Here is a 12,730-nt window from a genome sequence, read left to right on the forward strand (position 1 = left end):
ACAATGTTTAAAGGGCCTTCTACAATAATGCATCAAACACAAAGTTCAATGGTGTTTTTTCATGTAGTACCTGTGAAAGCAATACATATACATTAGGAACAGGTTTAAACCTAACCTCATGTGTCTGCTTTATCTGTCTTATAATAATAATAAACACATTCGCTTTAGCCTTTAGCACCAAACAACAAGTCATATACCTACTAACTTAACAACTGATTACGTAAGAAACAGCTGAATTCATTATCAATGAAAAGTATTTCTTAATGACACAACCTCAACGCATTGATAACGTCCATCTTATCTGGAACCTTGATCCCAATAAAACACAACAAGTCGGTTTGTTGAATTTTGAATACATTTGTATCGCATAAATAGATTTTTTCTTATAATAGATGCTTTCTCAAACAATGAATAATGTATTACACATTAAAACAAAGGAGGTCGATGCTACGGACAGATACACGTGTAGAATAGGGGCTACTCAGGACAGGAGTAAATATTAAATCTAGGTGCATCAAGTTTTTTGAAACCTCTTTCATTGGTGATAATCAAACAATCTTACTAGAAACAAGTAGTCTTACCTTTCTTCTGACGGGCTTGGGTTTCTCAACAGGCGGAGGGTTTAGGCGGGGGTCGTTATTGCGCGGGCAGTAGGGCTTGGCCCCGGCCGGCTTGGGCGGCGCCAGAAGGCTCGCCTTGTTCGAACTCTTCAGCACTCCCGACAGAATCACACTATTATTAGAGTCCATATTGTTCACTCGCGTCAATATCTCCTGGACGCTTTTCAACTCGTCCACTGGCGTAACACTGTCCTTGTCGAATAAGCTACTGTCTAAACTTGTAGTCCTGTCTATCGCACTCTTTATTATCGACATGCTGGGCACGTTTTCGTTGATCGGGCCGGGGTCCACGTTGAAGGACTGCGTGATGTTGCTGAAGATGCCCGAGAATAGCCCCGTCGAGCTGAAACGGGAGGAGAACGGCAGCGTGGAGTTGTCGAGAACCGACGGCCGCTCGAGGCCGCCGATCGGTTTCGGCTCCTCCACTTTCTCGACGACGGGCGAGGCAGGCCGGATGGCTTGGATGACTTTTGTCATCGGTTTCATCGGCTCCTCCGGTAAAGGTATCGTCTCGGGCGGCGGGATCAAAGCCACAGGCGGCGGGCTCGGCTCCTCGGGAAGGGGTATGTTCTCGGGCGCCGGCAGCGGTATCGACTCGACCGGAGGCAGCGGGATGTTCTCGGGCGAGACGTGCAGCTTGTCGTCGTGTATCGAGTTGCCCATCTCGTCCTGCGCGTCTCCGTTGATCTCCGGCGACTTCGAGTTGGAGTCGTTCTCGGTGCGCAGCTGAATACTGATCTGGTCGTCGACCATGTTGAGATCGAAGTTCAAGTTCACCTTCTTCCGTTTCTCCTTCGGCGGTTTTTTGTTTCTGCTCTTGAGTATGAGTATGTTTTCCGTGTGAAACGAGTGGATCTTCTTCTGGATGTCGTCCATCTCGTCTCGTTGCGGCGACGAGTTGCCGCTGGTGTCGGCGGACTGGCAGCTGTTGGGTTTGTCGGTCGGGCTGTCGATGCCTTTCACCTCGAGGCTGTCGTTTTCCTGTATCTTGAGCTGCGTAGGTATCGTGGTGTCGATGTCCATGGGCACCACTTTGGTGTAGTTGGTGTCGTCGGTCTCGACGTTGTTGTTGTTGGTGTTGAAGTCGTCGGGCTTGAGGTCGGGAGGCAGCTCGTCCTCGGGCGTGGGCACGCCGATGATCCTGCGGATGTGGTCGCTGTCGGCGGCGCCGAGGCTGACGGCGAGCGCGTCGTGGTCGGCGCCGTGCTCGTCGGAGCCCTGGCCGCTGTCGGAGCGCGTGCGGTCTCTGCCGTAGATGCCCTCCATTATGTTCCTCATTTTGTACTGTCTGCTGTACGCTTGAGGATCGTCTTTGACGGGCGAATCCTCGGACGTTAACACGGGCGAAGCTTCCTCGTGGCACTGCAAAAAATTTACCATCAGTAAAAAGTTCCTTTACACAAAATGTTTACGAAAAGCTCCAAAATAAAGACTCACAGGCACAATGATGTTCTGTTCGCAAGACAACGATTCCCTCGCTAATCTTCTCTTCTTTAACGGTGTCACCATTTCGTTGGGGGGAGATTCTGAAACAAATACATCTGAATTTAACATAGTACGCCCGAGCTCTGATCGACTGTAAGCTTTGGCCAGGCTAAAAGCGCGGGTACGGGCGCAGCGTGTCGTACGAAACATATGAAACGCGAGTAGCACCCGCTCGCGTGTCATATACAGGGTGTCCTAAAAAGTAGTGTCAAGTCGATGCCCAGAGATAGAGTATCACTAGGGCTACCCAAATCACCGTGATTTCGAGTAATGATTTTTTTTTACAACGTACAGGATTTTAGTTTACATTCGTGTTATGGATCATGAATGTAAATACTTCTGAATCAGCTAGGCCTAGTATTCATGTAAAAATAATAAAAAATCGGAATGTAACTTGACTATTCGCGCCAGTGACCAAAAAAGTGCCTAAGCACAGAAATTTAGAACAATCATAACTGGAAAACTAAAAAATTGCGGAACATACATGGGGGTGATTTGCATAGCCCTAATGATGCTGAAGCCCTGAAGTAGCAGAAAGGCGCTGGATGCAGGCCGCTACCAACCGTGAGATGTGGAAGTCATTGGGGGAGGCCTATGTTCAGCAGTGGATGTCCTGAGACTAAAATGATGAATGGATCTATCTGTGGGCTTTGGCTTGACACTACTTTTACGACCTTAGTCTCTACTAGACCTGTGGTTGACTGGCAGAGAATGCCACTGTACAGTTTTATGTGCAAAAGTATAAATAAATAATACTTTTTTTCAAAAACACCCTGTATACGGTACGCGCGCTTCCAGCCTGGCCTCGCTCGATCCCACACGCACCTGCGGAAGGCGAGTCGCTCTCCTCGCTGATGGCCTGCCGGAGCCAGCGCTTCTTGGCGCTGTGTTGCGGCTGCACGGTGGGCGCGGCTTCTGGCGTGCTGCGGGTGACCCGCCTGGCCTTCTTGGGCGGCTTGGAGCGGTCGCGCGCCGGCGTTCGAGGCGGCGACGCGCTCGGATCGTCCTCGAGATCGTGCCCCGCGCTCAGGTCCCCTATCATGGTCGATGCGACCTGTGGACAGAAGAATGTTACTAAAATCCTACTGAAAACACTCTTCACCAACTTTCGACAGCTAAACAGTACCTATTTAACATCGTAACTGCATAATCATTATTCAACTCCATAAAATACATGATGTGAATCTTCAAATCCAGTTCCCAAGAGGCAGAAGTACCTAGTTTGGGAACTGCTATCATAAAATTGTTATTTATAAATAAGTGATTATTATGATTATGTATTTTTTCCTTCACAAACAGTCTTCAGTTGTAACAATAACTCTGGGGCTCATACCAAGTGAATTAATTCTCTTTTCTAACAAAATTAAACTATTTACACTAACGTATCAGGAAATTCAGGAAAGATTGGTTTGTATGAATAGGCCTCCGAAACTTTGCAAAATTATTTTACCATTAGAATCCTACATTACTTCTAACATAGGCGCTACGAAGTTCACTGGGCCAGCTAGTTTCTCTATAAAGGGGAGGCGCAGACCTTTAAAGGGGGCGCGTATACTAAGTATGAAAAAAAACCTGCGATTGCTGAGAGAATGCATTCCAGACTGCTCGATACGACCAATAAATCTTGAATGGAGGAGGGGGGCGCGGAATTTTTTGTATGGTTGAAAGGGGGCGCGTCTTAAATAAGTATGAGAACCAATGCTCTATAAAGATGACTCCCATCTCAATACCCTGCAACATACCTGGACAAGGCTCTCGAGCGAGGGCGCGGCGACGAGGGCAAGCCGGTAGGGCGAGCAGTAGGGCGAAGGCGNTTTGTTAAAAGTAGACATGTATCAATATACACGAAAGAAAACTCAAAATTGGTTCACAAAGCCTTACTTGTATCATTTGGCACAAAATTATTTTCTTTTCTATACGTCGTAGAAACATACCGATTAGATACAAAAATAGCTAATTTTTCAGAGATTCACATTATGTTATAAAGTCAATTTTGATCTAAGTCGAGTTAGATCCCTTTTCACTGGGGGTACAGATCTGTCCACGCATGCGGCGAGCGACCATTGTCTAGGTAGGTTTGAACAAATGGCTTCAACATGCAATTATAGCAATTGCCGAACACATTACCTACATAAGTGGTTACCAAATTCAAGAATAGTGTATTCAAAAGAGAACAATCATACTTAAGTCAATATAAGCACCTAATGAAATATTACATTGAAATAAAATATTAATATTCTCCTATAGCTAGAGCTGGTAATCTAAGCCGGGACCGATGCAAAGCCATCTACTACACCACGGCGCTTCATGGTCGTTATCTTTGCTGATACAACGTATTTTCCAGAAAAATGGCTAACGATGGTCTACTACACAATAAACGGAACGTTTAAAGTATGCAAACAGAAGCTTCCTTAATATGTTTAGAATAGATTATCTTGTTATGACGTGAACAGCTGAACTGCCTCGCCTATTTATTGGCGCTAATGGATGGCGAAGCAAATTTAGAACGTAAAGACATGAGAATACATACAGGTGAACTACCAAAATACCTTCCACAAATTCCTTGCCAAATTACGGCGTATTTGAAACTAAGAAGTCATCGAAGTGGTATCGACGAAGAAATTAATAACAATGGGGATTCTTGGTAATTTGATTACACTGAAATAAGACAACACATCAGACAAAGGAACACAATGGAATACCTACTACCGACTTGTAATACTGAAAACTGGTTTTTGCGATCGGCGGATAATAATGAGAATCCTAGCACATTATAAAAATGCGAATAACAATGACTTTATCTAACAACATACCTAATAATTATATCTATTTATTTTTAAAAGTCTCATTACTTTTCTGCGTATTAGCGATAAAAGCCTTAATTCGATATGACGACCGAGAAAACTTACACCTACATAATGCCTTCTATTAATAGCAGCTACTTGGCTTCAAGCCATTGCGAGGTCTAATAAACAAAACAATCCATAGTGTAGCTACAGTAATAATTCTAATATTTTTGAGGAATTCAGTCTGTCTTTACAAATAAAAAAAAACATATAAATTAAATAACGCACACATAAAATGGAATACAAATTACAAAGTTGGCGAAAAAAAATCACGGAACTAAGGATAGGAATTATTATACTCGTTGATTGGACTAAAAGAAAAGTGAAAACCTTACGCATTTTTTTCACGCTTCTTCGTCAACGGAAATTATTACTTACAGTTACAGTTACAGACATCTTTATCTAAATTCGTCAAACTATTTTGGAGATAAAACGCAATAATATTATTACGTTCCTAGCGATAATAAGATCGCCTAAATTGTGTCGTTCCATTTATCATATATTTTTTAATTGCCAGTTTTTATGTTTTGGTGTGTAGTGTGTAATATAGACAGATTAGATATGTCTGTTTTTGTTTGCAAAAATAAACAGAGTCACGCATACAGCGCGACATCCTTTCGTCGCAAATAAAAATCCAAATTGATTATTATGAATTAAACATACAAAATACGAAACACATTAAAATAAAATAATTGTGTAGTTGTTTTCACAGTATCATAACATTCGTATACAAAAATACTTATTATTTGAAAACTTTAACTGATCTAGGGAAACAGTATTTGGAAACTGTTAACAATTTTTGTAAAGTCATGAACACGAAAAAAATAGTTTTAAAGATACTCTCACTAAAATCATAAAAGATTCGTTCGTTCGTTCGTAAGTTTCAGCCGAATGACGTCCACTGCTGGACAAAAGCCTCGGGACCAAGGATTAAACTATCCTATTTGTAGAAAGTGTTTTTGGATATTAACTACCAGTGCCTTTAGAGACAATGTATTGATAACAGTTGATAACGATATCGAACGTTATTACTATCATTGACAAGAGAGATACAGTGCGAAAAATTAATGATGGACTTTTATATCATTAGTCATCTAAGCAAAATTTAATTTCAATAATAGGGATATAATTGATACACCAACCAAGATATTGCTTAGGTCAGTTTTTGAGTCAGTTCAGCATCATAATGTACACATGAATAAGTCTAGTCTATGAGTATTATAAGAGTAAACATACGTAATTGATGATAACAAAAGTGTTATTAAATAAAAACATACCGAAAAACAGAGGTCATCTGGGTGATCCGTAAAGTAATCGAACAGAGCAATGGCGTATGGCTTCTCCGTTTCAGCGCAGTCGAAGTTTGGCTCCGAGTTGAAGTCAACTTCTTCGGGCCACTCCACTGGTAGATCCTCGTCTGCCTCCGGAGGCGGTGGCGGGGGCGGGACGGACGGCATCGGCGGCGACGACGGCTCGGGAGAACTGTCCCAGGCGAGCCTAGATTCCTGCAAAATAACTTATTTTAAATACACAAAGTAATATTTTAGGAATTATTGGGAATTTACTTAAATACTGTCCAACTCCAAGCCATATTTTCTGCTTTCTGCATAAACGCAAAAGTTTGTGAGGATAGATATTAGGGTGGTCCTTATTCCTACGAAAAAAAATTTTTTTCTTATATTTTGCGGGGCACCACGTAATTTGAATATATACCATATGAAAGTCTTTCATTATGTTTTTTTTAATTTTTAAAAGACATTTAGGGGTCGCTACCAAGGTTTGAATTTTAAGTAAAAACACAAAATCTGTATTTGTTAGATTCATTTATTTTTAGCCAAAGCCAAATAAAAATATTACAAAATTATTGTTGTTGCTATGAACTAAGATATCATGTACAATGTACATATTTGAATCAATTATTTTTAAGATATAAGAGTTGACTTGTTAGTATCTCGACGCGTCGGTACCATGGTCGGTACAGAAGAGGGGTTGAGGGGAGAAGGGGACAAGAAGTGATTGTCTATTCTATCTATGCGATGTCCATTTGCACGTAAAATGTGATATAAACACTTAAATAAAACATTTATGAAACCATGATTTAAGATCTTCAAAGCTTTTAGTAAATATTTTGACAGCTGGTAGCGACCTCTAAATCTTAACCAAAAATAAAACAAAAAAAACTAATTTCATATTTAGAGGTATATAATCGAATGAGAAAGTGCCCCGGGGATAATTCAAAAGTCGAAAAATAAGGACCACCCTAATAGATATGGTTGGTATGGAGGTTATTATTATTACCCCTTGGCATAATACTGCTGCACTCGACGAATTTAGATGAAAAAAAACTCATCACCAAATTCTAAACTAGATGTATTCTAGAAACATTATCTATTCATCAACCAGGTATTTTAATCTTAAAACTTTTTCTTGCAATCACAAACCATAACTAATTGAATTATTACTATAAAAAACTGCTTCAGCCAAAACATGGACTCAAAGATGTGCATGATAAACACCTAATTAGATTCATACAATTGCTAACCAAAGTAGAGGGCATGGCCATGACTATTAGTGTTAATATGATTACTGGCCACTATGCAGCTTGACTGACTTTTCCTCAAGATACATGGTACATAATACAGTATGTTATTTATATTAGACAAACCCTGTTGGAATTATCAAAATAGGTATGCACTCAACTATTATTAAATAAATATTATTATATTACAAATGAAAAGTTATATTTTCTCGCACAGTCTCTACAGTTGGTTTACATCAAAACCTTGTAATGTTGTAAACAAACGCAACAAGAAAAGATCTTTGATACTATGCTTGTAAAGTAAAATGGAGGAAAAAATATGCTGTTCAGATCCAAATGCAAATAAAGAAAATATTGACCAATTAAGAATATTCTAATTGCTAAATTGATATTTTTAGTATAAATTAATAGAGCAGAATAGAATAAAAATACTTACAAAAGTATCTCCAAAGCCATTACTAATTTTTTGAATAGGAGTCTTAGTGTTTATAGTCATGGGAGTGACTGGGAAGGTGCTTCCAAACGTTGTCTTCAACAATGCAGAGTTGTCTGGAGGCTTAGGCCTGGCTGGCTTGGCTCTGATTATTGTAGGGCCTTTTATTATTGTTATTGGCTGGTTACTCGTTTGCATCTCAAACAAATCCTTATTTATTATAGGTTTCTTCATGATAGGAGGTTTATTCACAACAGGCTGAGGTGAAAAAGGATCAATTGTAGCCAAATCATCAAATGTGTCATCTTTTGTAACCTTTTTCCTAGAATTCAAGAATAAATCAAAGTCATCTTCAAATCCACTTTCAGCCTGGGATGCATTTCCACCATTATTTGCATTATGGTGGTTCGTAGAAGTTGTAGCATCTGATCCAAAACTGTCCACACTGAGACCATCACTGCTGGACCTTGTGGTAAATGTTGGGGAGCTCGGTGGCGAGGAAAAGTCTATGAGAGTGCCCGTTTGAATATTCTTTGGCTCACATTTTGGGAACACTTTACTTGTATCCACCTCATTAGTTAGATCAGTAACATTGTGTTGATTGGCATGATTGTTACTACTATTCTTCTTACGGGATAATAGAGAAGACAATACTGTTGGTCTTCTAACAAAGTGAGAAGGCTTAACAGGAACATCAGGTTGCTTGTTGCCTACTTTCGGAGGGGGAGGACGTGGGGGAGGCATTTTCTTCTGCACATATGGGGCTGGTTCAAACAAATCTGCACCAAAAGGGTCATCATTCCAATTGGTCACTGGAGAATATCTATTGACTGCTGGCTTAGGTACACCTGGTGCTGGTCTAGTAGGACCTTTCATTCCTGTGGACAATAGCATGAAATTAAAAAATCTGTTGTGGCACATACATTGGCACTGAATTTAAGTGTACACAAGTGTTATCAGTGAAAATATTTTCAGTCATTGTAGTCAAAGGCTCATTCTAATTAGAATGACTCACTTTTTTCTGAAATTTAATGTAACTGCATGAAAATAAGCCAACTATCTGCTTATAGATGGTTCTTGATATCAAAAAATCACTTCACTGTGGGCAGCAGCAACGTCGTGTCTGCATAACAAACTTCGCAATTTAACGCAATAAACTAGCGCGCTGCGTAACTCGTCCGCGTCGTGACTGGGGCCTGCCTGGAACTCGATGCGGTATCGATAGTGTTATTTTGATATCGATATCCACCCACCAACAACAAGCGTGCGCTAAACACCGCGCCTCTCGCAGTATCAGCAAGTGCCTGGCACAACGATGCACGGCCTTGAATGGGTTCGTTCGTCGTAACAATAAACGGAGATGGTAAAGAAACATTTCTTTACGACGAATCAACACGTTGCTACCATATTTTAGAGATACATAATAGTGATTAAAAGTTCGCAAAGAATAATGTTTTGAATACATAAAATAAATGACACAGCATAGCACACAATACCTTGTTTGAATAGATCCATTAGTTTCCCACAATCCTTCCTTCACTTCAATCGTTTTAGAAAGAGAGCCCTAGAACCTTCAAGAATCCTGAATCGAACCTGAACTAGAGGAAAAGGGAAAATAAAAACTATTACGGTATTAACTTGCTAATTGGGTGACACTCGTAATTTATTTTCCATTCGTTTCGATCCCGTTTCTTCCGTTTTTACAATAAATAATTTTACATGACTGACAGCCAGCAAGCCTTGCAGCAACGAAACGTCAAGTATGTGTCAAAATCCAAAGAGTATATAATTAGTAGTAGTAGTTCACAGTACCATGAACGAAGCAACACAGTAAAGGAACAGCACACTTATTTCAAAAAGGGATCGAAATCACGCGCCGACCACATAAACGTCTATTATTCGGCATGTGACGATGNCGAGCGGTAGGGCGAAGGCGTCCGCTCGGGCGAGCGCCCGACCCACTCGGTGGCCATCGTCTTCTTGGTCTTGGGCAGCTTGAAGGCGGACTCCACGGAGCCCACGGCCGCCTCGACTAGCAGGCACGCCGAGCTTAGGCCGAGGTCCTGTGGTTGAAGATCAAATGTAAGGGAGCTTCTTACGGTGCTAGCACGTTTATCGTGCAACGCCACTCTTGTAGCGGACTTTTGAGCTGATACTCTTTGAGTGTAGGTTTGTTGTCGACACGAAAAGATGATCAAAATCAAAAATCAAAATCAAAAATATTTATTCAGTTTAGACCACAAGTGGCACTTATGAACGTTAATAGAAAATAATAAAAAAAGAAAAGGTAGCCCTTATGGGGCACTTTACATGTCTCCTTATCTTTTGGGCCCTACCAGCGCTTCGAGACAAACATATGGCAAGTGCTGAGAAGAACGCCGGAACAAACTCAGTCACCACTTATTGCCAGGAATTATCTAACGGTAAGAATAGTCAAATTTAAGTACATCAAATATGTGCAGACTGAACTGACCAGGCATCCTTGTCATCAATATAGTCTCGAACCTTGTAGTACCCTTTGGACATAAGGGTATTTTTTATAGATCGTATAATAGAAAGAAGTTTACGGTTGTAAAAAAACTAATTTTTCTTTACCTCTGGTAAATTCAAGAGGGTCATGCTTCTGCTATGGAGACTAATGTAATGTTAATGATTATGGAGAACATCGTTTTTTGTATCAACAATAATTAAAATACTCAAGGCACAACTCAATTTTTTTAAATGTTTTTACTAAAGAGTAAATGCCTATTTTGTAACATTTCCATGCCCTTTGACTCAGAATATGTAAATTTTATCATCATCATTTCAGCCATAGGACGTCCACTGCTGAACAGAGGCCTCCTAGATTTGCGCAATGGCTATATTTTTTAAGTTGTGTCAAAATGAAACTTGATATAGGTATGTAGTTCCAAAATACTGAACTGTCCTATCCATGACATTGACAGTGGGGCGCCACCGTCAATACCGGATCGCTGGTTCCGATTTTTGCCATGTTGGAAACCAAATAGTTGAACGATGGTAGCACTCCACTGTCATTGAGTTTGGTGGGACAGTTCAGCGTGGGTCATCTATACAATGTTAGGCTGGGTTGCACCATTTATTGACATCTTGAAAAACGTCAAAAATCTGTCAAACTCCATACAAAAACACTGGTTATCGTTATGGTGCGTCCACACTGGGTGCACGCGCTCACGTGGCACGCTGGTCATCCTGCTCTTGAGACGAGCAGGATGTCGAGTGTGCGTCGAGTTACGATCAAAGTTAGGTGGTGCAATTTAGCCTTAGTCCTGACCTGAAACGTGTCATTAGTCTACAACTAGAGATGAGACGTATTTACTAGAACAGATCCACACACTAGGTATTTTACAGTACTAGGCGGCACCTATTCCATTTTTTAAAATACTTGATCCACCTAGTATTTTATAAATTACACGATTTTCGACCCTAACCTGAAAGTAATAGAGGTTATTATTGCGTAATCCGTAGTCGTGTATTACGCGCACCTAATATTTCTCGCTAAGCTTATGTGCGAACGTAGAGATTCACTCCGTCTCTGTCTGACCAAACAAATTTGAGCGCGACGAAGCAAAACGCACACAAACGTAGTCAAACCATATTCATGTAAATAAGAAAAAAGTATGTAAATATTTTTATGAAATTGATATCTTTTAAATACGCCAACTTTTAAGTTGACAGTCCAAAGCCTGTTGAAGTATGAAGGGAGGAATTATTATTCAATTTCAAATTGCATTATTCATACTACGGTTGTATCTTTTGAAAGAAAATTGTATTTTAAAGTCATATTACTTGGATTAGTCCGCACTAGTCGCGTCAAGTTTGCTAAATTACTACGTACTAGGTGGAACAGGTATTTGGATCGAGTATTAATAAATACTTGGAATAGGTGCACCTAGTATCAAATTTACCTAGTATAACCCATCTCTATCTACAACTGACCTCATGCGCCGTGTCGGTGACCGCTGGATGCGGTTCGGGGTGTGAGAGGGGGTGCGGGAGCGGGTGCAGCGCGCGCGGCGGCGACAGCGGCGGGCCCTCGTCGCCTGACGTCACCATGTCGCTGTCGGCCGAGTTTAGTCGCCGTCGGTTGGACTGTGACGTAGTGCGCGCGCGGCCTTTGCGTCTGTTGAAGAAGTAACTTGTAATCCTTGTAAAGCCTCTGTGAGCACGTAGGATTTTGTCCAATGACCCCAAGCTACCCATCCTTATTGCTGGCGCGTAATCAAAATCAAAAATATTTATTCAGTTTAGACCACAAGTGGTACTTATGAACGTCAAATATACTATATACCAAACAATAAAGAGAAAAGGTAGCCCTTATGGGGCACTTTACATGTATCCTTATCTCTTGGGCCCTACCAGCGCTTCGAGACAAACATAATGGCAAGTGCTGAGAAGAAACGCCGTAGTAGTTAATTATCTTGCTATCGCGCTCGCACACTCATTGCGGGTGCCAGTCGCACAGTCGCGACAGCAATATAATTACGCGCAAGCGATAAGGATGGGTAGCTTGGGGTCATTGGACAAAATTCTACGTGCTCACGGACCGGGCTTTAGATTACACTCGAATATTTATGATCTCTATACTTTGGCACAGTGGGACACAGTTCCAGTTACCCATTTCTGGTCATGTCTCGTTTTATCGCAAAAATTACCATTTGATGAAAGCGAGAGAAAAAACAAATAGGTAGTTGGAACTGAAGCCCTCTAAACGTATACGGTATTTGTATGATACACAAGGTGTTGCCCAGCCGTGTATTATTCAGAAGAAGTCGCGAAATTGACATGT

General features: G+C 41.0%; 1 protein-coding gene across 1 annotated transcript in view; it reads right to left on the reverse strand.

The window, feature by feature from the left end:
• Positions 1–12,730, reverse strand: part of upSET (SET domain-containing protein upSET) — a 41,782-nt gene that overhangs the window by 7,363 nt on the left and 21,689 nt on the right. Inside the window, exons 12-17 of the mRNA XM_028302828.1 lie at positions 11,881–12,064; positions 9,845–9,986; positions 3,848–3,903; positions 2,931–3,159; positions 2,058–2,161; positions 582–1,982 (exon numbers count right to left, since the gene is read on the reverse strand). Coding sequence (XP_028158629.1) covers positions 582–1,982; positions 2,058–2,161; positions 2,931–3,159; positions 3,848–3,903; positions 9,845–9,986; positions 11,881–12,064 — 2,116 coding nt within the window. The remainder of the gene's footprint in view (positions 1–581; positions 1,983–2,057; positions 2,162–2,930; positions 3,160–3,847; positions 3,904–9,844; positions 9,987–11,880; positions 12,065–12,730) is intronic.

This window comes from Ostrinia furnacalis, unplaced genomic scaffold (genome assembly GCF_004193835.3).
Source record: "Ostrinia furnacalis isolate ACB-3 unplaced genomic scaffold, ASM419383v2 OfSCF1160, whole genome shotgun sequence".
In the NCBI taxonomy this organism is placed as follows: domain Eukaryota; kingdom Metazoa; phylum Arthropoda; class Insecta; order Lepidoptera; family Crambidae; genus Ostrinia; species Ostrinia furnacalis.